This window comes from Glycine max, chromosome 2 (assembly GCF_000004515.6).
Source record: "Glycine max cultivar Williams 82 chromosome 2, Glycine_max_v4.0, whole genome shotgun sequence".
Classification (NCBI taxonomy): Eukaryota; Viridiplantae; Streptophyta; class Magnoliopsida; order Fabales; family Fabaceae; genus Glycine; species Glycine max.
The window spans coordinates 47,484,178-47,512,049 of NC_016089.4; the positions used below are offsets into that span (position 1 = coordinate 47,484,178).

The window sequence follows — 27,872 nt, forward strand, 5'->3', positions numbered from 1 at the left end:
CATTGTCCGACACACATGGTGATGCTATATCTGTAGTTTTGACTATGATTTATTTGTTATATTTTTTCTAGTCCCAAAGAAAAGGGAAAAAGAATCAGAAAACATTTATTCGAGCGTTAAAAAAAAATGAACTTGCCACTAGAGTTGTTTTCAACGAAACCAAGATGAAGTCACAAAATCAGTAACGTATATGGATTTTCTTTTAATTTTCCTTTGGTAAGTTTAATAAGTTTATAGAGCCCTACTGCCATAGTTTTAAAAATCAATCTGGTTAAGGCACTAGATCTAGGGATGACAATGGGTGGGTCGGGATAAGTTTGTCTATCGTCATTTTCGTTTTACAAAAGATGGGACAACTTCAGATTTGGATTTATAAAAGGTGAGGGGGTGAACAAATGAAATCCAATTCCATTCTCATCAGATTTGGGTTTAGGAAAATACAAATTCGCGAAAAATCCATCTTACATCTAAAAAAATATTTGTTTATAAGTTTTGAATAAATCATAGATTAAGTTATTAATTACATTTTAATTCAATCATTATATATAATTCAATGAAAAATAAATAATCTAAACATATTTAAGAATTAAATTATATTTTTAGTTAAATGTATAATTTTTAATTTTGTTATAATTAGAATATAATTATAAATTATTTATTTAACTATTTTAATAATTATATAATTAATAATTACATATAATATATAATAATAAAATTATATATAAATATATAGCTACTTTATTAATAATTATAGAAATATATGTAATGGAACAAGTAGGAGGAGAGGCAGGAACTCACATACTTGAATCCGAATTCGTTTTTTCAGGTTGAGGAAAATCCAACTCCCACTCGGGTTAAAGCAAAAAAATTTCTATTAAAATTGAGGCAAGATCAAATGAGTACTCACAAATCCAATTTTTATTGTCAACCTAAGTAGATCATTGGATCAATGATTGAATCAGTCAGTTACTGATTAACTTACATGATCTCATTTGTATTAAAATAAGATAAATATTAATAAGTGTTCTTAGGATATTTGTTAAGAAATTAAAAGAAATTTTTGTATTAGGATGCATAAAATTGTGTTGTTATAATTTTTTTTACACTCTTCTATAATTTTTACATTAAATATTTTATCTTTTAATTCCTTTATTATTAGTTAGCAACACCCTTAAAATAATATGAAAATTTTATATTGTACTTGTCTTTAAAAAAAAAGTTCCAATAAAATCATTACTCATAAATATAATTACACTATCAAGTACATAAAACATTTAAGCATAGACATTTCTTAAACATAACAAATCGAAAAAGTAGTATTGAAAAAAAAAATCAATAATCACATCACAATAATCACCTTCTTATATATATATATATATATATATATATATATATATAAAAGACTAATAACATAAGAATAATACAAAAAAAATTTAGGTCTTGGTTGAATCAGGTATATTAGTGTTGTAAATCTTCTGATATTATATTCAATTTTTATAAATAAAAAAGAATCTAAGAAAAATTAGAAATTAATAGTATAAGTTTTCATAACCAAAAAATAATGAAAGGGTGAAATCTTCTTAACGGAATAAATCTAGATGGAATTAGATTCGATATTTTTTTTGAGCTAGTCATTCATGTAATCTTAAATAATTAATAATAAAAGTATACAGTACACATACAAAAAAGTTTTCAAATTTTATTCACGTACAATTTTAAAAAAATACATACCAAAAATAAAGTATTGAAGATTGAAAAAAGAAAACATAATTAAATTGACAAAAAAATAAATTTAAAAGATAATATATTGAGAGGATAAAAAAAAAGATAGTATATCGAGGGATTCAATCTTTATAAAATATATCATGATTAAAATTACGAGAAAGATAACCATAATCAAATAAAAAAAAACATAAATCTAAAATTATGAAAATTTTTAAAAGGATATTCTACAAAAGATTGGGTTCTTCTGAAAAATATATAAAGGCGGTGCAATACTTGATTTCCAAGAAATAAGACCGTGTATATATTACTTTTGAATTGATCACAAAAGTTGTCATAAGGATGGAGTGGTGCGATCATTGTTGCAGGTTATGTCAAACAAGAGAGAAAAACATCATCAATGAGTCTTCAGGCAAATATTGCAGGTGAAGTATTAGTAATAGTATTATTCTTCGTATTTTCTTTCCTCTTAAGATTTTGGGGAAAACTATTATTATATTTTCACGCCATTATTGATTTTTTAATGTCTTGTTTGCAGCTCTTGCACCATGTGTGGGAAGGTTTTATCAAACTTGGGTAGCAATTCTAGAAGAATAAAGGAAAAGAGGAAGAGCAATGTAAAAAATGTGAAAAAATAACATGTAAGTACTAAGAAGGTCTTGGTTCATTTTTTTTTTAGTTTTAATTAATATTTTGCGAATAACTTGCTATGTAAATCTAAATTAAGTTTTTCTTTATTCATACGTTTTTGTTAGTTTAGACTTTAAAGTGCACCTTTAAAACTATATTTTCTAGGATTGATTTTCTTGTTTCAATCAATTGAAAAGGTGGTTTAATTTTCATGATTATGAAGCTCTGGAAAATTCAAGCTTGGAATTGAAATGAGAGAATCATGATCCTTGATCTTAAGTTGTTTATGTCCCTATTCATCTCCTAAATTGTGGACTTCATCTTGAAGGATCCTACATTCTATTAGATAAATAAATACTTGCATGTATACATGCATGCCATGTTCCACCATACCTCAGTTGTCTGTCTCTGAATGTTTCCTTTTTTGTGATATTGGGTTCTTAAACTCTGACTTATTCATTTTACTTTTTGTATTTGAGCAATCATTTTCTAACGTGCACAGTTAGATCATTTAATTGAAAATATGTTGTGTGGATGCATCCTTATTGCAAAATGCAACTAGCTCAAGTTTCTGATTCTGAAAGTTGTTTAGTGTGTTGTAGATGAAATATCTCGTTTAACATTAAGATGAACGAAGTAGTTTTATTTAATTTATGTTTAGAACAATATGATGTTAAACACATGAATAATTAGTATCATATCGATTATATCAATTAGAACTATTCTTCCTTTGACACATTAGTCAATGAATAAAAATATCTCAGTTTTTGTGACTTTGTTTTCCATTTTACTCTAGATTAGGTTATTTCCGTTGATATAGTTTTAGCATTGTAACAAAAGTCGATAGAACAAAGTTTCAATTGATAACCATTATCTAAAATATAAAAATATAATTAAAATATTAGCAAATTAGAAAATTTAATGAAGCATGTGATGCCACACATAGAAGGAATCCTTGTTCATCAATATGTACTTCAAAATTCATACATTCCTTCAAGCATGTCAGAGAAAAGTATTGTGTCCATGCTGACAAATTAATTACTTTTGTTGATTATAAATTACATTATATTCAATTCCCCTCCCCATGTGGTTATGTTCCGTTTATCAAAAGTTGAAAGCAGAACAAAAGAAAGTCAGGATAAACTATACTCTACTGTGTTTCTTATGTTTATGTATAGTTTTTTTTTCCTTAAAGAAATATTTATGTACCGTTAATTAAAGAATAAATAGTTAAATTTGTTTTTTTAAGTGTGAGATGCTAACAAATTGATTTTGAAAAAAGAAAGATTTAAATTTAATTTTTGAATATGTAAAAAGTGTGATAAATTAATCTTTATTTTAAATATTTTTAAAATTAATATAAAATTAATTATATACATTTTCTTTATATTTTTAATATTTAATGTATTTATAATTTTACTTAATTTTTTTAAAAAAATATTATAATGTATAAAATGCATAATAGTTATTTTAAAAATTTAATCAATTACTTGTGAGTTTTGTTATATGTGAATATCTTTAAATTTTAATTATAATAAAATATATGATAAAAAAATATCTAAATGCCAGTAAACGTATTTTTGGATCTTTAGTTAAGATTAGACATAATTTTTATCTTAATTTTTTAATTAATGTAATTTCTCTATTTTTTAAATTATGCAAATTTGATCTCTTTGATGAATTTCTTTTATTTGAAAATTTTATTCTCATTTTCTGTCCAAATACTTGGAATTTATGATGAATTTGGGATATTATTCATTTTAAAAGTTCAGAAGAAATTTAGTGAAATTTTGATAATAAAAAAATGAAGAATTTTATAGAATGTGAGATTAGGACTTGCAGTGAGAAGAAAATTAAGAGCAGTTTTACCTTTAAAAACCTTTTTTTGTTTTCACTTTTACTTGCAAAATCATGATCTTAAATTTAGTCATTTTTTGTTGTTCTCAAATATTTTTACACAAACAGAGAAAATATTTTTTCTCTATTTCTGATCATTTTTTTTTAAAACAGGAAATACATTGAAAATTAGGTGATAATTATGTAATTCAAAGTCAAAACAAAATCATGAAAATGAAAATAGAAATAAACAAGGCCTATCATTTTTAGTAAAATTTGACATTTTGGTTGGTGAATTTGGAAGAAGAAAAAGTTTAAACAGTTTATGTATATGAAATTTAAAAGAGAGATCAAATTTACTTGATTTAAAAAAATAGATATAATTAATTCAAAGAAATAAAACATAGAAGATGAAAATTACTTACAATCGAAATTAAAGGAATAAAAAGTTAATTTGAAAATTTAAAAGGGCATTTTTAATAAATAAAATTATGAAAAAATTACGTCTTAATAAAAAAAAAATATGCAATGATATATTTATATTGTATGGTATTGTATATTTTATAAAGGTGTAGTGCATCATATGCTTAGTCAAAGATATTTACTGGCTTTCCTAGGATTTAGGACACTCGGTTTAGCTTATTTATGCCACTTTGAAACTGAAAGCACGCAATTGTTGCCATAAACATGGAGATGGAGTGGTGTAGTCATTGTTGCAGGCTTTGTCCCAGCAGATTGGAAACCATCTATGGTGACATTTCCATCAGTTCTTGCAGGTAAACTATTACTACTATTCTCTTTTCTTCTCTATTTTTATTTTATGTAGATGTGTTTCGAAACTCGTTAAGAAGTCAATAATCGATGTGAAAGTTATAACTAATAACTTATTAAAGTTTACATTCTGAAATATGGAAAATCGCATCCAAAATAAAACGTAGAATTGAACAAGCTATAGGACCACAAATATAAACAATCCAAATTGGCTTGTTATAATATATCCAAAAATGTTGTAGACAATGGGTGGAAAACAAGATTTTAGACTTTCATGCCATTCATGAATATTGATTGATTCTAGTGATTTTAAAATTTCAATGTGTTTTGTTTCCAGCGTTTGCACTTTATGTGGAAAGGTTCTATTAGACTTGAATGCATCTCTCCTTGTAATGTTTTCAAATAAGAAAACAAATGAAAGCTCTCGAAGAAAGAAGAGAGAGAGAAATATCAAGAATGATGCACAGAAAAAAGAAAGTGTTAGTACTTTTGATTTATTCTTAATTTTGTTCCCTTTTTTTGTCAGTGGATTTTTGTACATATAGAAGCTGAATTGATCATAACATGTTATGTAGAAGCTGAATTGGTGCATTGTTGACCTGTCTTTAATTTGATTTTTTCCCCTCCTTAATATTGTTGCTTCTGTTTGGGCACCGCTCAAAGGAATCTTATGCTTTTGAATCTAGATTCAAATATAGTATTATTTGATTACAATAAGCTAAGGTGTCTAATGTTCGTGATGAGGAAAATATGGTGAAAAATTTAAGGTCGAAATTGCAATAAGAGAACCATGATTTCACATTCATTAAAAATAAAGATCAATTGAAGCCTTGATCTTTGTTTATGTTGGTTTCATAGACAGACTCCATCATCTATGCCATCAAATGAAATGTGAATAATCTGTTTTTTCCTCTTTGAAATAAGGAGTATTTCCAATTTTATTAATACTTGAAACAATTTTGTCTTTCTCATATTCTTGTATCTTTAGGGTTAATAATTTTACACAAGAATCTACTCAATTTAATCACATATTTTTGTTACTCTTTGGTTTTCTCTTCAAATATACTATCATGTGTAACTTCTCAAAATGGATCAATGATCGAATTCTATGTTTCATGGTGAACCTAATTGGTTAGTTCCAATTAAGTAAATCAATACTTTAGTACTAGAAACAATGGTGTATGTCCACATGGGAAAATTTGGTATGCTGCATTTACAGTGTTTTGTATGAGTACATGTGAATGTGTGATCATATTTTCTTGCCTCTAGTCTATGTCTCCTTTTGTGATTTTTGTTCAATTCAGCTTTTAATTAAACAAAGTTTTTTGTCCTTTATTTTTTGTATTTAGTTAAATGGTTTAATTGACAATGTTTCATGTGTGGACACTTTTTACAGGATACAAGTCAAACTTCAGATAATTTTGAGGAAGTGTAGTTCTGTGTTGCCTAGTATTCTTTAGATTTACTGACTTAATGGTTTGATGTTTTTGTGATGACTCTTCCTAATAAAGCTGATAATTAGGACAAAGCTCCAATTGATATATGTTAGGTAATTTCTTTTACCCTTTTTTGCTACAAGCCTACATTCATTTTTATGTGCAATAATTAGTATTTTAATTAGGACAAAGCTCCAATTGATATATCTAGGTTTGTGGATGAAGAATGTTTTATGATTTATTTCTTCATACATATTAAATAATAAGTGAAAGTAAATTAAGATTAAATAAATAAGTGAATTGAAAGCTAAGTAGATAACAAATATAAGCCTCAAGTCAATTAAATCAATCAATAAATATAGTCAAGTTTACAATATATGTTAAATTTATAAGAAAGAATTTAAGATTGATTTTGGCATAGCATATATTTGAAGAGACACAAAAAACTTTTAAGATTGATTAAGCACGTGACTTGAGATCAATTTTATAATCAGTTTATAGAATCAAAACTTGCAAAAATACCTTATAGTATCATTAGATGATAAGGATCAAATAACCTAATCATGATGGTTAATAAATCTCAGTTAATCTTGAGATCTTGAAAGTGAACAATACAAAAGTTGTTGGCAAAACAAAAAAAGAATTGAGAGTGAACTAGATTTGATAAACTTGACTATAGTCTTGTTTTTGGATGAGAGAGTTTAAGGGATGCCAACATAGTTGGTTGGGATTCATTTGTTTTTTTCTTAAAAATTAAAAATAAACTTGACTACAGAAAATTTTGGTCTTGCTGTGTTTCTTATGTTTATGCATAGTTGAAATAAATAAATGAAAGTTTTCTGAATTGATTATCTAAAATCATTTGTGTATATGATTTATTTTAAGCTTTGTCATGTGATGCGTTTATATATATATATTATCTGCTTAAAAAAATCAAAACCAAGAATAAAAAAAATGTTTTTTGACAAGAAAAGTTACATTTACCCCCAAAGTTTTTTTTTTTATAAAGAAAGTCATTGAAGTTTTTCAATGCCTGTTTGTTAGCAAATCATAGTTATAAGAAATGGCCAGTTCTAAATAATAGAATGTACCCCCACAAAAAGTAAAAACAATAGAATGTATCCAAATTAAGAAAAAAATAATGAAGCAAAATCATTATTCCATCTTCTTATAAGTGGGAAATTATTAAGTAGTTTGGGGGCATTGCGCATCTATAATTTAAATCACTTTCTAAGTAAGTCATATTTAAAATTTTAATTAAAATAATAATAAAACTTAATTACATATCATGTCATATGTAAATTAATTAATGTAAATCATGCCCGACTATCTAATAATGTCTTCCTTTTGGCAAGACACATCCGTGGTTTTTATGAGTGAATTTCACGAAGATTTGACAATAAAATACAAAGAGGAATACTGTTATAATTCCTTAGACCTTAAAGCAACCCTAGTACGGTATATCACAATTCACATACCAGCACTACTGCACTAGGGAAGTTAATTCTTCAACTGCCATGCTTATTTATTTCTAATTGAGGGGATCAAAAGTTATCTGAATTTTATACAACATATCAAGTCATGCTGTTAATGGCTACGATTTGGTTTTGGATCTCTTACCTTATGGACTTTGTTTTACTTATTCTTTTATGATACCATATTTGGCATTAAAACAATATAACTCAAGTTCTTATACATCAGTTGTAATAGGCTTTACTATAATGGCACTTTTTAAATTTGTACAATTTTATCACGCAATCTAATTAAAGTTGTATATTGAAGGTATACTCCTGCATAATAAACTAATCTATTAGTGATTAAGTTAAAGTATTATACTTCCCTTCTTTTATTTTTAAATATGACGAAATTTAGATGTAGTTTCTTAAGTGCTTTTTTTAAATATTTTTTAATCAAAATTAGAGTTTATTTTAGTAATATATGTGACTCTTTAATATAAATTATTATTACGTAAATTATTAAGATAAAATTTCAATTTTAATTAGAGAACTATTAGGATCGATCCAACAAAATTATAGGCTTAAAATGATTTTTGAGGTGTGATGCCTTTTTAAAACGAATTTTGAAAAGAAAAAAAACATAACACTATATGTTATTAAAATGGTTATATTTCTATTTTAAATTTATATATCTTTCAAGTTTTTTGAGATTTAAAATTATTTATGAAATTAGTGTAATCAAATTTGTTTAAACATTTTTTTAATCAATAATAAAGTCTATTTTTTAAATTTTTGTTAAGACATTATTGATCCTAAATTATAGATAGCACCAATTTTATGTTGGATCGGATAAGAATTTTTTTTTGTCAAATTGATTGTTCTCACTCATATAAATATAATAAGATCTTATATTAGTGCATCAACAATTTGAATTATTTTATAAGAAGCTGTTGAAAAAAATATCTTCTTATATAATATCACCAAAAAAAAGTCTTATGATTATGACAATTAGTGTATCATTTTTTATTGGTAGAATAATTTTTCTTACAACTTTTAGTTTTACAAGTAAATCTAATCTTCTTAAAAATTTTCACTCTGAGAAAAAAAATCATAATTTACATAATAGGTTGGGATAAGTCAACTATTGTCATTAAAATTTTACAACCAACTATTTTTTTTTTGTTGCTGGAATTTACAACTAACCTATAAACCTTCCATATGTACTTGAACAAATTATTCTAATATTGAAAATGCTTGAAATCAAATTATTAATTTTGATTTGTTGCATTTCACATAAAGGCATATCATCAAATTCTCATTTTGAAAATGTTGAAGAAAATAATGGGTTGAACCCTATTAATTTTATTAAAATTAGTTTAACAATATCTGTTCCAATACAATTTAAGGAGATACTCAAACTCTTTAAACTAAGAAAGTCCTCACCTTCAAATTTTGAAAGTAGTTTTTATATATTATATCATTTTTCACAAATATTTTAGATGAGAAATTCTATCAATATGTGATTAGATATTAAGTATGAATATTTTTTTTAGTAAAAGTTTGATTTTTTAATTAAAAAATACATGACTTAATTGAAATTATTTAAAAAAATAAAGAAACTAATTGATCCTATTTAAAATAAAGGATCTAATTAAACCATTTTTAAAAAACACAGAACTTAATTGAACTATTGTATAAAAAAATACGAGACCTGATTCAACCTTTAAATAATAAGAGATAAAAATAAATTAGACGACAAAAAATAATTAAATTTTCTTAAAAAAATTATGAAAACATGTTCTTAATTAAAAATATTATAATTTTAGATTTTCTATTTAATTATTAGATTTAAATATATTAAAAATTAATATTTGATCAGGATATTTTTTTTTTGTTTATGAGAATCTGGATATTATATTAATTATACTTTATCTAGGATTGTCTATTCAATTAAGATTTATTTTAGACTTTAATTCGATTATATAACATTTGGGTTTAAGTAGAACTAATATAAGATTTTAATAATCTTTGGGATGTAAATAGTACTTTTAGACAAATTCTAATCGAATATAAAATCATAGAAGAAATCATAATTAAATATAATATCATAATCAAAAAACAATTTCTTAATATATGAAATTCTAATTAAACAATAAATTTTAATATGGCAGTGGGTTTTTTTTCAAAGAACATGTTTTTTAAATTTTTAATTCTTAAATAACATAATAATCAAATAATTGTTTTGTATACAATATTAACATTTATGTCTTGAATTTTCATACTTTGTTTTAATCAAATATTAAATTCCTGATAACATGGAACGGAATAATTAATTATAATAACAACAAGAATCCAAAGACTAGTTAATATAACATAAAAGTCCAAACTATTTATTTGCAAAATATATTAGAGAATTTTGAGTGGTTACATATTTTTTCCTTCGTTTAATCTAAAATAAACTTTTCATGGAGGATAATGCAGCATGCTATCTGTTAAGCTTGTGAAAAGCCCCAGCTGTCATTGCAGTTTCTTTGTTGTATGAATTTTAGAAAAGCTTTCCCAACATCAAGGGCCCATTTTTTTATTTTTAAAATATGAAAAGAGTGAATAAAAATAGAGTAAAAGTAAGGTGTTTGGTTTTTGAAAAGTAACATAAAAGAGATAAATAGGACAATAAAAATATGTCAAAAGTAGAGTGAAAACAATTAGTTATCCCACAACTTTTTATTTCTCTCCTTTCTAGTAAACAGTAAACACATTCGTTTTCTATTTCTCACTTATTCTTTTCCTTTTCCTCTACCCGTATTTCTTTTTCACCAAAAAGAAGGTAAGAGTATGTTCCTATATACAGTATGGAGAGAAATAAAATACATAACATATTTTATTATTTATGAATAAAATATGAAAAGTGGTTTCATCTGGTATTTTTATTAGAAGAAAAACGTTGTAGTGAAATACAATAGGACTTGTGTATTCATATATTGTATAGATATTATTGATCCAAGGGATAATTAAATTTTGTGCATCACTTATTATTTTTTTAAAAGCTTATTATTATATAATAACAGTTGTGTAATGACGAAAGAGGAGGTTTGAAAAGTAGTGAATAAAAACAAAGAAAAAGAGCAAATTGCGACGCTGTTGGGTAAGGCAGCATTTATTCGCTGTCACACACTATCCATTTTAAATCGCTCTTCCACGTCCCTCTCTCCCACAATGGACCTCCATCGCCGGCCGCCCCACGCCGCCGCTGACGACGGAGCCATCCACCACAAGAAGAGGAGGGACTCCTCCACTTCCTCTCCCAAGGCCTCCGACGCGCTCCCTCTCCCTCTTTACCTCACCAACGCCATCTTCTTCACGCTCTTCTTCTCCGTCGCCTACTTCCTCCTCCACCGCTGGCGCGACAAGATCCGCAGCCACACCCCTCTCCACGTTGTCACTCTGTCCGAGATCGCCGCCATTTTCTCCCTCATCGCCTCCTTCATCTACCTCCTCGGCTTCTTCGGCATCGACTTCGTCCAGTCCTTCATCTCACGCGCCTCCCACGACTCCTGGGACCTAGACGACGCCGTAACAGCTCCCTCCCCCGCAATTACCAAATTGCCCTCACGGGATACCTCAATTATTTTCTCCGAGGACGACGAGGAGATTGTGAACTCCGTCGTCGAGGGCGTCACGCCCTCCTACGCGCTTGAGTCCCGCCTCGGCGACTGTGGCCGTGCCGCGGCGATTCGGCGCGGGGCGCTGCAGCGGCTGACGGGGCGGTCGCTTGAGGGGCTGCCGCTGGAGGGGTTTGATTATGACTCCATTTTGGGGCAGTGCTGCGAAATGCCGGTGGGGTATGTTCAGATTCCGGTGGGGGTGGCGGGGCCGTTGTTGTTGGATGGGTTTGAATACACTGTGCCGATGGCCACGACGGAAGGGTGCCTTGTGGCGAGTACCAATAGAGGGTGCAAGGCCATCTATGCTTCTGGTGGGGCCAGCAGTGTGGTTTTGCGGGATTGCATGTCGAGGGCACCTGTTGTTAGATTCTCCACTGCCAAAAGAGCTGCTCAGTTGAAGTTCTTCCTTGAGGATCCTCTCAATTTTGATACCTTGTCACTTGTTTTCAACAGGTTTGATTTTTTGAACTCTTTAGAGTGTGTTCATGAGAATTAATCATTGGTGATGCCATGAAAAAGTGGTTGTTTTACCTTGATAAATAATTGATTATTTCTTGTCATGAAGCTATTCCAAACACACTATTAGTTAATCATTCAGGGGTCAGTACGCATGTATCTTTACTGCATCTTTGGATTCACGTTAAATCATGTTGAAATATCAGCTAACTTGATTTTAGGTAAGTGTTCTTGTGTTTGTTTGGTTGCATGTTGAAGAATCGATTTTGAGTTTGAAGCAATTTTAGATAGTTTTATGTGGTCGATAAACAAATTTGTAGTGAGTACGTTCACTCAGACAAACTAAATGAATTTTCTGTAGTTTAAGGATTAATTTTTTATGTTCATGTTTTTTTAAAATGTTAGGGGAGAATTAAAGGTGTGGTTTTCCTTTAGAATTTTGATTTGTTTCCGATAATTGAGGAGAGGATGTGTGGAGAAAAAATGTAGTATAGAGGACTGGTATTTAGATGTTGTTTGTGGGAGAATTTTATTTATTTATAATGAGTTTTGGTGTTTGGTTTAATGGTTTTTCAGGTCGAGTAGATTTGCAAGGCTCCAAGGTATTCAGTGTGCTATGGCTGGGAAGAATGCTTATTTGAGATTCACTTGTAGCACGGGTGATGCCATGGGGATGAACATGGTTTCCAAAGGGGTGCAAAACGTTCTTGATTTTCTTCAGAATGATTTTCCTGACATGGATGTTATTGGCATTTCTGGTAATTTCTGTACCTTTTCCCATTATGATGGATGAGATTTACTAGATCTTTCCTTTTTTTTCCTCCCTATTTTTGTTTATTAGGACTGTATCTTTGTTTTGTTAATCTGAATGATGTCACCAATGCCGTTTACTTTGTTATATGCCACTATACACATCGTCTATTTGTCTCCTTACGTAATTGTTTCTTTCATGAAAGTGGTCCAATCTTACTATCTTAATTCTTTCCATATTGTCTTTGACGTTTTAGCCTCTCTCTCTTTTCTTTTTTTTTTTTTTTATCTATATTGTATTGTACTAAGGTAAGCTTTTCGTATCATATTTTGACGCGTTAGCCTATTTTTATATTTGTTGTATTGTATTATATTGTTATAGGTATTATCTGATTTGAACAGGAGACTTGTGTCGCATATTGGTGTTATTGTAGACGTTCATCATACAGGTGGTATTATCAAGTTGAATTCTTTTCAGAGATTGATTTGTTTCTTCTATCTGCTCTTTGCCAAAGGGGTTAATGTCAGTGATATGTGTGCAATTTAATAATATTTGTTAGAGAACCGAGTAGTCATATTTTATTATTTCGTTGCTTAATTATGATCTATGAACTATGAACCATAAACATGATGCTAAAAATTGGGATTGTGCCAAACTCTTGCATTCCTCACCAATTTATTTATATTTCTTGTTTTATCAGATTTCTACCTAGTATTTATTTCTATCGTGTCAAATCCAGTTTGGTATTCTCAGTCTTTCAGTAACTTGGTTGTTGGTTTATTTGATTTGATGCCTATAATCAGGGCATGCTGAAATTGTTTTATTGGGAGGATTAGACCGAAATGTGATGGTTTTGTACTGACTTCATCCTTTAGGAAATTATTGTTCGGACAAGAAACCTGCTGCAGTGAATTGGATCGAGGGACGTGGGAAATCAGTTGTTTGTGAAGCAATCATCAAAGAAGAAGTGGTGCAGAAGGTATTGAAGACCAACGTGTCTGCCCTGGTGGAGCTTAACATGCTCAAAAACCTTGCTGGTTCTGCTGTCGCTGGTGCTCTTGGTGGGTTTAATGCTCATGCTAGTAACATTGTTTCTGCCATCTTTATAGCCACTGGCCAAGATCCAGCTCAAAATGTTGAGAGTTCCCATTGCATAACCATGATGGAAGCCATCAATGATGGGAGGGACCTTCACATCTCAGTGACCATGCCCTCCATTGAGGTGACTTGGCCCACCCCATCTTTTCTTAGATATTATTACTCTTGTATAATTGGTTAATTTTCCAATTCAATAGCTAAGGTTTATATGATTCATTATTGTGCTCTCAGGTGGGTACTGTTGGGGGTGGAACTCAACTTGCATCCCAATCTGCTTGCTTGAATTTACTTGGTGTGAAGGGTGCAAGCAAGGAGTCACCAGGATCAAACTCAAGACTCTTGGCCACCATTGTTGCTGGATCTGTTTTAGCAGGAGAGCTGTCTCTGATGTCTGCCATTGCAGCAGGGCAGCTAGTGAACAGCCATATGAAATACAACAGATCAAGCAAAGATGTAACCAAAATATCATAATCTTGAGGTCAAGGACGTGGTTGCAGTCATTAATTGTGGACTCTAGAATAAATAAAAAATTGAGGGTAAGCGAAATTTGGGAAGGAAAATGGAGAAACATTAGATTAGATTGTTGTCATCCACGTTTGGCTTTGCATTGCTGTCTGTGTAGATCTTTAATTATTTGGAGAGAGGAAAGAAGAATTCTACTCCACATGTTCCCTGTCCCCTTCTGGATCCTTCCTTTCTTTCCTGTATACTTTTCGTTGCTTGTTCTGCCGAGCCATTGAGTGGGTGTTAACGCTCTTTTTTCTCCTCAACCAAGACATTTGACGTGTTGTATTGTAATTCTTTTCCCCTATATAATATGCTTAGCATATCTATCATTGTCTTTTCTTGTAGCCGAATGAGTTGATGAATGTTCTCTTCATGTCCACTAGTGCCCATCAATTTAACTTGACCGTGTCTTTTTCATTATTTACTAACTCTTGTCCTATTTATACGATTTTCTTTCAATCACTTTATAAGAACTAAAATATCAGTAGTATAACCTTGTCAACATTTTTCAGTATTGAGATCCCATTGTTTTTAGTCCTTGTATAATTAATGAATGTATTTCTATTTAAGGGCATTTTTGTAAGAATATTAACTTACGCAATAGATAATTTGGGGAAGGTCTTATAAAAAGGATTTTTTAGACAATTTTACAAGAGATTTTTATAAAAAAGCACTAGATGTAGTATATTACTATTTAGTTTATTTGCATGAGAGAGACTTGAGATTTTTGCCATTATCATTTGCTTTTTAAACTTACTAAGATATTTAACATTGGTGATTGAGGTATTTCATTAGCAAAATGCTTCTTCAGTATTAAAGCACAAGAATCATCACTTGAGCAAATTATATTTGTTTACGAAAAATATTAAACAACATAAATGTATTCATTCTTACAAAATTAATTTTTCCTATACTTTAATTTCTATGTATTATTAGTGTAAAAAATTATATGCTGTCAATCAATTAAAATATAATTAATATGACTTTTAGTGTAATTATTATAAAAAATAATAAATTTACCATATGATAATTTGTTATTGGATTATAATATAAAAATTCATTATAAAACATTGTACATAAACTATTTAGCCTATGTTTGCAAAACTATTATTGCCCAGTCTCTAAACATTCGTTGAACTCCCAAGATAAAAGGACTTGTTTCTGTGGAGAGTATTTGAATCCTTTGGAAATAGACCCAAACATACTTCTTTTCATTAACCTTGCTGATTAAAAAAATACTTTTTTTATTAGCATATTATCAGAAATTATTGTTGACATGTTTTTTAATGTAATTATTATACCACGGTTTCTGATTATATAATAATGTAATTTTTTACTTGATTTAATGCATAAACCATTTACTATCAGAGCAGGAGAAATCCCCCAAAAATTATTTAAACAGATTACAACAACATTCCTCGAAGTCTTGTGTAATTATGCATAACTTCACTCCTTTTGGTTTGTCTACACTAATTTTTTTTAAGTTTAAAAATATTACATTAACACTCTTATATGTTTAAAAACATTACACGTTGCTTTGGGCATAGGCCACAGAGGATGGGCTTCAGCCCAAATGATGATAAAAATGAAATTTTGGTTCGAAATGGATAGCAGCTCTAGAGAGATCTCATTTCCACACTTGACACTCTGCTAGAGCGTAGAAGCCAGAAAACTGCTGTTTCTCGACCCACACTTTTGAACTTGAAAACTTAAACCCTAGTTCTCTCTCTTGTCTTTCTTCTGCATCTTCAACCATGTCAGCGATGCTGGTAAGTTCATTCTCTCTCTCTCTCTCTCTGCTCTGTTACGCGTTTCCGTAACCTAACCTAAGTTAACTCGTTGTTGTTGGAAATGGTGTGGGATCAAACAGCAACCTCAGATCATTCTGTTGAAGGAAGGCACGGACACTTCGCAAGGGAAGCCGCAGGTGGTGAGCAACATCAATGCCTGCACCGCCGTCGCCGACGTCGTCCGCACCACCCTCGGCCCTCGCGGCATGGACAAGCTAATCCACGACGACAAGGGAACCGTCACCATCTCCAACGACGGCGCCACCATCATGAAGCTCCTCGACATCGTTCACCCCGCCGCCAGAATCCTCGTCGACATCGCCAAGTCTCAGGACTCCGAGGTAGTAACTTCCCTTCGATCTCATGCAATGCCACTGCTTTTTAAGATCTTTTCACTTTCGCTTCATTCAGATGCTTTAAATCATGGAATTGGAATTTTTGTTAGTAAATGAACTATTGTATTGTTCTGAATGTGAAAAAAGGTTGGCGATGGAACCACCACTGTGGTGTTGCTTGCAGCGGAGTTTTTAAGGGAGGCCAAGCCTTTCATTGAAGATGGTGTTCACTCACAAAACTTGATACGAAGCTATAGGACGGCCTGCTCCTTGGTACAGAGCTATCTCTCCAATTTCATATATTTATTTATTTATTTATGCCTTGTTTGAATGAACTTCTATATAAGCATTTATAGGAGGGAGTTAAAATTAACTTATGCACTTAACTTTTGTTAAAGTTCTCTTATCCATAATTTCTCCAGAAGTTGATGTGCATAAGTTTATTTTAGCTTATGGGCAAAGTTCAAATCATTTTACCTTTTTATTTTCTCTTATAAGTGCTTATGGAAAAGTTTATCTAAGCAGGGCATTACCTATAATGTTGAATACTATAAGTGGAAGTATGTTCTTGACTTGTCACATTATGTTTGTCTTTTTTAATTATTGGTGTAGGCTATTGAGAAGATTAAAGATCTAGCTGTTAGCATAGAGGGGAAAAGTCTGGAAGAAAAGAAAAACTTGCTTGCAAAGTGTGCTTCTACCACTCTTTCTTCGAAGCTTATAGGTGGAGAAAAAGAATTCTTTGCACCCATGGTTGTGGATGCTGTAATTTCAATTGGGAATGAAGACAGGTTGAACATGATTGGAATAAAGAAGGTACATGTGTTGGTTCTTTTGCAATCTTGTATCTGTGTGCTGTATTCTCTCTTTTACATTGGTGATTATATGATGTGTTTTTAATAGAGGAAAATTTAATGGAAACAAAAAATGCTAAAAATGGAGGACCAAAGATACTCTTACACAAAGGTACTATAATAAATAAACCAAAGAAGCTCTTCAATCTAGTAGGCTATCCTATCACTTTGTATGTGTGTGTGCATGCTTCTGTGGTTGGAATTAGTGTTAGAAATTGCTGTCTGCCTCCTTTCCCAGGTTTGATGTTTAAGATGACCAAAAGAGTTGAACATTGTCTTGAGAAAAGGGTAACTTAGTCCCATAATCACTCCCCCCCTAAAGTGACAATTTAAGAATGAGTATAAGAGTAAAAAGCATCTTCATCATTTATATTAGTGCCCCCATCCCAAATAAAGCCTGCATAGTTTTTATAGTATTGTAATTAGATTTTTTGGGCTTCCACTTCTCTTCAGATATGGTAAAGTAGATGCGTTTTATTTGTTTTCCATGTTCTATAATAATGTTTTTGGAATTTTAAAAGTGTGGATGAGTATTTGATAGCCCAAATGATGTGATAGAAAGTAGAAACAATCAACTAACCAAAATGGTTACATATGAAGATCAAGGAGTGTTAGTGTCATGCAGGCTTTTGTTTTTATGGTTAATGTTTAATTTCATGTTAATCAATTTTATGTTAGTATTTAGAAATTTATTTTGAAAATCAATCCTGGAGACTCAGGTTTTCTTCTACAGGTTCCTGGTGGTACCATGCGGGACTCATTTCTAGTAAATGGTGTTGCCTTCAAAAAGACTTTTTCATATGCTGGGTTTGAACAACAGCCCAAGAAGTTTCTCAATCCTAAAATACTATTACTAAATGTCGAGTTGGAGCTAAAATCTGAGAAAGAAAATGCTGAAATAAGGTATTTTTAAAATATATTTTTGTTTCTTTGATGATGCTGAAATGGGATCTTAGTGAGGATTGCTTACTAAATTGGAGTTCCTTCTTTTTCTCTTGTTCTCTACAGGTTATCAGATCCTGCGCAATATCAATCAATAGTTGATGCAGAATGGAACATTATTTATGATAAGTTGGATAAATGTGTCAGCAGTGGTGCCAAAGTTGTTCTTTCACGATTGGCTATCGGTGATCTAGCTACACAGGTTTTGATCATTTTTTTTTATAATGAAATCTAATTTTCTTCCATATTCTTGAATTTCTTTCAACTATTCATAAAATATTTAATGTTTCTATTGATAATATGCAAAGTGTGCTGTGCGCCACCTCCTCCCCGGATGGTTTCCTGGTACATTTTGCATGGCCTCTTGTGTAATAATGAGCTTTTATTCATTTTTGCATTTTCTATTCTCTGTCAACTTTAATTTTTTTACGCATTAAGTGTAGATTGACACCCTTATTAATTGTTCATGATAATGGTCGACAATTGCTCCTACTGTGTTAAAAACTTTCAGGGATATCAACCATAATTAGTTTTTTTAAAATAGTTTGCCTTTGAAACAGTATTTTGCAGACCGAGATATTTTCTGTGCTGGTCGTGTAGCTGAAGAAGATCTAAAAAGGGTTGCTGCTGCGACTGGTGGAACCGTACAAACATCTGTGAATAACGTGATTGATGAGGTTGCACATTACTTGTGTAACTCTGTTGTGATTTGCTCCTTTTTGTAATTTTGTGCATTACAACTGAACTTCTTGTGATTTATTTGCTTGAAGGTCCTTGGAACTTGTGAAGTTTTTGAGGAAAGGCAGGTTGGAAATGAGAGGTTCAATATTTTCAGTGGATGTTCATCTGGCCAAACAGCCACCATAGTTCTTCGTGGTGGAGCTGATCAGGTCTGTTAGATGCTTTGCTGTGCAATAATTATTTATGTAATTTGTAGTTGAACTCATGTAATAGATCTGCTAATCTTTGGCTTATATTTGATATTTGCTATTTTCTTACAGTTCATAGAGGAAGCAGAGCGAAGTTTGCATGATGCAATCATGATTGTTAGGAGGGCTTTGAAGAATTCAACAGTGGTTGCTGGGGGAGGTGCAATAGATGTATGTGTCTAAAATTTGTAGGTAGATATCACTGAATTATATTAGTCAATTTGTTGGAAGTTAATATGTGGTTCTTGTTGGTAGATGGAGATAAGCCGGTATCTGAGGCAGCATGCACGTACAATAGCTGGAAAGTCTCAGCTTTTCATTAACTCCTATGCAAAAGCTCTTGAGGTAACTGTTTTGAAATTTGAGCACAATCCATAGTTGTGGTCTTTTTGTTATTCTAGTATTTTATTCATTCAACTTTGTTGGTAACACGAGGCAATGCCTGTTTGACGCAAGTAGTGGTTTGTTTTGGCACTAATGATGAATTGATGATCTCCATCAAGAACTTCTCAGCTTAATGGTCTAAAGTTCAAACTAATAGGATACCTAGCCATCAGCAATGTGTTTGTTATAATTTTTTTCTTCCAAATCTAATGTTAATGCCCTTAAAAATATTTCTTGTAGTCGATCCACATATAACAAAGCATAGCAATTCTGGAAAATCTTAAGGATGGTTCTTACTTAGACATTTTATCCAATGATCAGGAACTGTTCAATCATATGCCTCATTCCTGTATTGGGGAAGAGTTGGGAGAAATATCCTTTTGTGCATGTGTTTTACAAGGTGCAATTCAACCTGAAATTACCACGTTGATATGGTCCTTGATTCAACATTGTAAAACTAGAAGTGCTTATTGCATTTGACTATTTGAGACATTAATTGTTGTACTGGATGTTGGAGGTCTGTGAGCATGGGATTATCAAATGAAGTCTTTTTTATAGGGCTATAGCCTATAACTGTTTCACTCATTAGATGTCTTGAAACTGCATTCCTAAGTTTTTGGTCTTGCATGAACACTTGGGTATTGTAAGAAATGAGACAGGAAGGATATGGGATAATGTTCTTCCGCTCAGAGTATAGTTACTTGATTGTTTATTTATGCAAAAAGTTATGGTATTACTGCAGGTTATACCTAGACAATTATGTGACAATGCCGGATTTGATGCAACTGATGTTCTGAATAAACTAAGGCAGAAACATGCGCTCCCTTCTGGTTGGTTATCCATCTTTTTGTATGCATGTGGCATGCTTGCTTGCATTTATGTATTGTATGATTACTTGCATGCATGCCGACATATACTTATTTGTCTGCTTGTTACAGGTGAGGGGGGACCATATGGGGTGGACATAGCCACTGGTGGAATTGCTGACTCGTTTGCTAACTTTGTCTGGGAGCCTGCAATTGTGAAGGTATCTGCCTGCATTTATTTGCACAATTATATATCCTGTTTCTGATGTTTTATGTGGATGGTGTTCAAGTTAGTTAATAATTTTGCAGATCAATGCTATAAATGCTGCAACAGAGGCTGCTTGCCTTATCTTAAGTGTGGATGAAACAATTAAAAATCCCAAGGTAAGTCTAGTTCTGTTATTGTATATTACATGAGGATTGCGGTTATGCTCTTAACTTATTATCAGTATTATATTATGTATATTTGAATTACACTTTAATTATTTCTCTGTTTGGTCTCAAATTTGTTCAGGGATTTTGTATTTTGAAAGGGTATGCTATATAAATTTACCTTTGGATATGTGCAGTAACACATCAAGAATTCTCTGCACAAATCCTCTTGCAATTCAATTGTTTTACACTTGTCTCTTTTAAGCAGTTGAGGAATGAGTACTAGTTTTCATGGTGCTTTTTCCATGCAAATTTCTTGTACTTGTTTTGAAAATGTTATCCTGGTCTCTGTCAATTAGCATATTGTGTGGGAATGGTCTCTGTCGATTAGCATATTATCGGGATCCTCAGTCCGTATGGTATTTGTCTTTACAATTTGGCCAAACGGACGGGGCTCGATCCCGATAACATTCAACGCATCACTGGTATCCTCCTACTCCATGTGAATGGGGTTTCCATGGTTTGCTAAGGAAAGAGACAGTAAGGACTTCATTTCTCACCTGAATTCTTTAAAGACAGGAATCAATATTTTCTTTATTCGAGATGTGGGAATGCCATTATTGGTGGGCCTATGGGATGGGGATTTTTTGCTTCTTTTCCTAACTAAAATCCTTTTGCTTTTACAAAATGACAAAAAAAAGTTCTCTCGCACAATGTACCCCAAAATTTCGAGTAGTTTTACAAAAATTATGTGCCTTTGCCTTGTTTCCTATCAATAACTATTTTTAAAGTTTGACCCACCGTATTTGGATTTGAGTGCCATTGAGTTTTAGTGCAACTGCAGCCCATATACTTGAACTTGAGATACTGGTTAAGTTAGAAGTTGCCACCTATTTAAGGGACACACAGTGAGAGAGGGAGCTTGTGGATAATTTTGGTATTGTTGCAATTGTTCTACCTGGATTTCATCTTGTGACTTTCTGAATTTTACATTGATTTTCAGAAATATGTTATGTCTACTATAACTAGATCCTCTTTTATTCTGGCCACTTCCGTTATGTGGCTGATTTTGATTGTCTATTTAACATGTGTAGTCTGAGAGTGCACAAGGAGATGCTGCTGCAAGTGCCATGGGCAGAGGTCGTGGAGGTGCATTCCGTGGTCGAGGACGAGGAATGCGAAGATGATGAGAAGTGCATTCTATGGGTTGAGTGTCTGTTCATTGTCTGTCTAATTCGTGAGGCCAATGCATGCTTGTTTCTGCTACTTGATGTTGCTAGAAGCATGCCGATTTTTGAACTTACAAATCATGAAATGAAAATGTAATGGAGACTCTGGGAACATCATCTTATCAACCTAAGATTTGCAGATAGCAATTTTCAAGCATTGTCTTTCTGACGATCATTTTATACATTTGGAGGGGTTAAAACTATCGCATGGCTGTGGAGGACTTGAGCTTCGTGTGAAATTTTGCATCTTGTTCTACAATTTTTAACTATATATTTATTGCTTAGTTTGCGTATAGTAAGCATTTCTACAATTTTCAACTATTTATTTATTGCAAAGTTAAAAAAATTGAATCAGTTATTGAGCACGCAAAAATAGATTTATGGTTCATGCCGTGATAAAAATAGTAATAACATAATATTATAAAAAACAGGGACTTGGCTTATACACACAATTAAGTTAAGGACTAAATTAACTTGTGCACATATAAAGTATGGATAGTTTATAAATGAAATGGACATATTTTTAAGATTAGAAATTAAATTGATTGACAATTACTAATTTGAAGGACTAGTGATTATAATTTCATAAACTAATTTCCTGACTCCTGGTATACTCTAGTGCATAAAAGATTTCATGGTCGGTTGCTTACTTGGGAGGCCCGCCACCAGTGAAAGACAGAACTAACACTATTAATTTAGACACAAGTTACGAAAAAATTAAACTGATTTTATGCTGTCGTATAGGATCTATTAGACTTAATAGAAGAAAATTGTTGAGTACACAATTTAGAGTAGTTCCAGTTGTACACACTAAGAGTGGTAAGAAATTAGTCCTCATAAAATTGTTATGATTTTGCTATTTGCATCATTTAACCCAGGGTGTGAAGAAATTAGGCATCGTCAATTTTCTTCTTTTGAGTTTTATGTTGTAAGAAAACAAGAAAGAACTCAATTGTTACTTATCAGAATTGTGTTGTCAAAAATAAAAATAATAGAAGAAAAAAGATTTCATGATTACAATGAATTATCGCCCCACTACATGCGGGAGAACCAAAATGTTAGCAATCTTTAAGTATGAATTGCAAGCAGCGGAGCTATTAGCACTAGGCAGACACAATATATAATGCACATAAAGCTGCGTCAACGATTCAGTCGGAAAGATAAAGGTTTTTATTGGGTCAAAGGCTTAGACTAAGAAAAAAAAATCAAGGTCTACGGAAGAGTATCTATCAAGGCTCGACTTTATACTTCATGCTGCAAATGAAAAAAAAAATACTTATAAGCATCAGACACCCTAAATGAGGACATTTTTGTATGAATTTTCCTTCAGATCATGACACCTAGCAAGTATTTATTTAATTTTTTTTTTTGTAAATGAGAAAACTAATAATTAAGGATTAAAAATACCAGAGTGTGTACTACATGCGCATTGAAAATTTGTTCCTAAATGGTGATTTTGACTTTTGAAGCCTCACTATTGCATAGTGTATGAGCTAGAAAATTGAACTCTTGTTTTCTAAAATGATTAATGAGACATTGGAGACAGTAAAGGAAGTAGCCAACAAAAATTAAACAGCAACATTAAAGATTTTGAAGAAACAAGAATCCTTAGAACTACAATCTTGAAATGATTACAGATATTCTGCAAAACACTGATTCAATAATTTAGCAATCAACTTCATAGTCAAAAGCATTGCAAGACAAATTCATATCAAATAAAAAGAGATCACCAAAATTCCATTATGCTACAATTCTAAATCTGAGAATCCTGTGAGCAGAGTGGTGACCTCATCAGTTGCTTAGGCTTCTTCTACAGGAATGGGGGCAATATTACCCATCGACGAGGATACCTAGGTCTCCCTTCCTTTCCATCAAACAACTGCAGGTTCATAAAAAAAAAAAAAATAAGACACATGATTCATATGATTATAAGATGCAAAAAGGGGAAGAGACTAGTAATATGTTCGGGAACACGTTTTACAACAAACAAATCATGTCCTTAATGTGAAAAACAAAAAAGCTAGAGCTAGTAGCATTCATTTTTGATGTGAAAAACCACGTCCCTGATCCGTCTCCAAACATGCAGTAACAATATTGGTTAACTTTATACTATACGATATGGTTTCACCCCATAAAAATGATAATTTTATTAAAAAAAATGCAAAATCCAAATCCAGTTGACCTTGGCATAACCAAGCAATAAACATTATATTCTTACAAGGAGCAGTGCTTTTTGAATCCATATGTTTAACTTTAACAAACAACATGATGGAGTCTAAAAATCAAGTTAGCCACAAACCTTTTGAAATATAAAAAGCTAAGGAGACATACCTTCTTTAAACGCCTGTGCTTGGCCAAAGCCCAATTGGTCATTATAAAAGTAGCAACCACAAGGAAAATGTAGCCTGCAACAGTTTGTGTTGCAATGTTGAATCCCAGCCACTGATAGATCTCAGTTGTATAATTTGCACAGGTAACAATATTGAAGAGAAAGCCCCTTGGGATTTGGTATCCACCTTCACCACCAGGACTACGAAGATTCTTCAGAATAATATGGCAATAGAAATTTGAAATTTGACAAAGTATCCCAAATCCAAACCCAATCTTCATTTGGAGGTCGTTTACAGGGGTATATAAAGGGTGGTTCACATAATAAGCAATATAGGAGCCAAAGGTCCAGTAATAAGCACAGTTACGAAACACATTGGAAAGGGGTGAGGTTGCATGGCTGAAGCAATGCACAAAAAATGTTTCCAGAATTCGTTTGGCATAATGGAAACACCAGTAGTACAAGGCATATGTCTGCACAGGGTGGATGACACGTTCACCTTTGTAGCCAAAATATTGGTAGACAGGGAGATAATAGAAGACTGGATAGAGAAGCAAAGGTCCCAAATACTCGCAGAAAAAAAGTGTACGGTAAGAAACTTGTGGGCCCAAGTCCTTGAATACAACAGTTAAGGTTTCTGAATTTCCAATTGTATAGTCTTTCAGACTCTTCTTGTAATTAAGGACAACAGGCCTTTCCTTTGATCCAGGTTGGACAGGAAGTGTCAAGCGCTGCCTTGATGGGTATTTCTTGGCTGTAAGTGAAACATACAAATCATGTTAATGATCTATGAAATCCAATGGTGCCTAGAGACACATACACTAACAGATAAGCATTCTTTTCTTCCAAGAGAGGTACTATGATGGAAAAACAAAGCAATACGATACTAGCATGAGTTGCATGCAGGATTGAACTAGAGTTGTCACCAATAATTCCTTTTATTTCACCACCCAATAAAAATTGGGGGGTTATGTAATTTTTCATAAACTGAGGAGCATTCAAATATTTCAGTTCAACTTCAACAACATAGAATAGGTTTACCTATGAAGCTACTGATAAAAACTTGCAGATCTGATAATCTAATAAACAATACTGAGACTCAATGCTAGTAGGTTATCATGCTGCTATAATCATTAAATGATCTTAATTTATGAAGCCCAAATCCTCTAAAAAAAAGAGAAAGTATCAGTGTCCAACATGTACCCAATACCGAAATGGCTAAGATACTGCTGAGAATCCCAGAATACAGTTTCGTTTCAAATAGACATGTAGTGTATTTTTTTGTTAAATTTCCTTTTCATGTAAGTTGTTCCTAATCATGTTGCAAAAAGGAGCCCCCATCACCACTAGGGCTAACAAACAGCAAGCCCAAAACCAAATGCATCTTCCTTCTCATAAACAATTTCCTGCAAGCAGCCATCTGCATTGCTGAAGTTGCTGGTGGTTCTAGCTCATCTTTTGGTTCTCTCTCCTTCGCTGGGTGCTGGTCTGTGTTCTCCAAGTTGCTATTGCTATGCATTTTTGGTAATGTATCATGGTTTTGTCCTAACTTGAATTTTTTAAAATGTCGGTATCTCTATCTGTAATTCTGTATCATAACCATATCATATTATGTATCTGGGCTTCTTGGATCTTAATAAATATTACATAGCAAGAATAATAAGCATCAATGAACATCAGCAGCTGTTATCAATTATCATCAGTCAGTGTAATAAGTTAAAAATCCATCACAAGTAAAAAAAACAAATAGAAAGCTCATTTCATTTTCTTATTTTTTTTATCCTAGAAGTGCTTCTAAAGAAGCTTACCCAAACAGGCCTAACTGGACTTTAGTTATTTTACATCGCAGATACTACTTTAAAAAAAAAGTAATTTATACATAAGAATGGTAGAGAAAAGGAACAAGTTCACTTACTTCGCTTATGAATTGCCTCCTGCAAATCTGCTACAGTAGCCTACGCAAAGAAAACAAGGGATAAACCATAAATTACTACTCTTGAAAACAAAGTCCCCTTTTGCCAATTGAAAAGATAGACAAAATGGTGAAAATTTTCAGCTATACAGATAAAACCTAACTCTCCAAAATTCAAAACTACCATGACAACAATAAAATTAACAAAAAAAACGAGTAAGAAATTTAGAGGAAAAAAAAAAAGACATACAGAATCGCTGAGCTCAATGCCACCTTTAACCACTTCTCTTCCACTTCGAGAAACCACTGTGACCTTCATCTTTGCGAATCAATAAACGGTAACTATATGCAAGATCCAACAGAACTTGAGGTCTGAAAAAAGAAAAAAACAACAACGAAGATTCACATCAGCAGCCAAAAACATAATGCAGTGAGTTTGATTTTTTACACGAATCTATTAAATTAACAATCACGTTAATATAGCAGAAACCCCCGCATTTAATTTCTATTAATTATGCCGAAATAATCGTCAAGTTCCAAGCTTTTTGGATTAAGTAACAGTGGGGAAGAATAAGCTAGCAAAAGATACGAACTTTGACGAAGAAACTTGGGATTCGATGATAACATAGACTGTGAGTGACAGCAAAATTAGGCAAAAAAAAAGCCTAAACAAAAACCCGTTGCTGTGAAATGAATGACCCAATTGGAGGAAAAGGAGTAAGGAGGAAGAAAGGGGAATAATCACCAGAATTGGGCAGAGAGAGAGATAAGGGGTGTTGATGTCTTTGCCAGTTACTCACAAACACAAAGGAAATGTGAGCTTAGGAATATTGAAATTCAATGTAATATATTATATATAGATTTTTAGATGGGAGAGGATAAATTAATGTGAAGTATGGCCAGTAGAAGATGAAGCCATGGATATGCATACATTGATGTGATGCAGTTGGGGTTGGACAGCTAACCGTTTTTGCCTGATAATCTATAACTCACCACATATTGTAACAAAGTTCCAATTGGTGTGGATGAAATTGATGTGAAAAAAATGATTTTGAATTATTAGTTTGAAAAAATATACTTTTATTTGTGAACAAGTGATTTTTTTTTTATTATAAAAAAATTTAATTACTCATTTAATTCATATATTTTACAAACTCATTTATTTTAGTATTGAAGTTTATATTTTAAACACCAAAATGTCTATGCAATTAAATTTTTTAATTTTATTAGAGATCTTTTAGAAATTAAAATATAAATTTTATAACTAAAAAAATCATTTATTAAATTTTAGAGAATAAAAAATTTACTTATGACTAATAGATGAATGGATAATTAAACCTTATAGAAAATACTTTATTTTTAACTTTTATAATAACTGTGTAAATATATAATAGTATTTTATGTGGTCAGAATAAATTATTATTAATGAAATAAATTAAATATTCCTTGTCCCAAAAATGAAAAATATAAATTATCATTGAATGCCTATATTAATTTAAAATTATTTTAATGTAACTAAAAATCTCAAATTCAAATTTTAAATATAAATTTGTTTTCCATACTCGAAAAGAAAGGAGAGTAGTTTAGAAAAAATATATAAAATAACGTTTCCTCTTATCTTTATTGTCTAACTAACTTCAGAATGAAAAACTAATAATATT

General features: G+C 31.5%; 3 protein-coding genes across 5 annotated transcripts; 2 read left to right on the forward strand and 1 right to left on the reverse strand.

Annotated features, from left to right (window-relative positions):
- Window positions 1-10,941: 10,941 nt before the first annotated feature.
- LOC100784330 (3-hydroxy-3-methylglutaryl-coenzyme A reductase 1) lies at window positions 10,942-14,653 on the forward strand. The gene is made up of 4 exons (XM_003519426.5): window positions 10,942-11,970; window positions 12,550-12,731; window positions 13,600-13,946; window positions 14,054-14,653. Exons 1-4 carry the CDS (start codon window positions 11,069-11,071, stop codon window positions 14,291-14,293), a joined length of 1,671 nt encoding a protein of 556 aa, XP_003519474.1. The 5' UTR covers window positions 10,942-11,068; the 3' UTR covers window positions 14,294-14,653.
- A 1,231-nt stretch (window positions 14,654-15,884) lies between these two features.
- LOC100784862 (T-complex protein 1 subunit eta) lies at window positions 15,885-22,209 on the forward strand. Its single transcript, XM_003519427.5, has 14 exons — window positions 15,885-16,098; window positions 16,200-16,460; window positions 16,602-16,727; window positions 17,067-17,270; window positions 18,042-18,211; window positions 18,317-18,452; window positions 18,811-18,927; window positions 19,021-19,140; window positions 19,252-19,350; window positions 19,435-19,524; window positions 20,306-20,393; window positions 20,502-20,590; window positions 20,679-20,753; window positions 21,836-22,209. Exons 1-14 carry the CDS (start codon window positions 16,084-16,086, stop codon window positions 21,926-21,928), a joined length of 1,683 nt encoding a protein of 560 aa, XP_003519475.1. The 5' UTR covers window positions 15,885-16,083; the 3' UTR covers window positions 21,929-22,209.
- A 1,349-nt stretch (window positions 22,210-23,558) lies between these two features.
- LOC100785393 (trans-2,3-enoyl-CoA reductase-like) lies at window positions 23,559-27,201 on the reverse strand. 3 transcript variants are annotated; one of them, XM_006574336.4, is made up of 5 exons: window positions 27,143-27,201; window positions 26,462-26,583; window positions 26,215-26,254; window positions 24,302-25,053; window positions 23,559-23,849 (listed from the first exon to the last, which is right to left on the reverse strand). In XM_006574336.4, the coding sequence occupies exons 2-5, from the start codon at window positions 26,528-26,530 to the stop codon at window positions 23,781-23,783; spliced, it is 930 nt and encodes a 309-aa protein (XP_006574399.1). In that variant the 5' UTR covers window positions 26,531-26,583; window positions 27,143-27,201; the 3' UTR covers window positions 23,559-23,780.
- Between the last annotated feature and the right edge of the window lie 671 nt (window positions 27,202-27,872).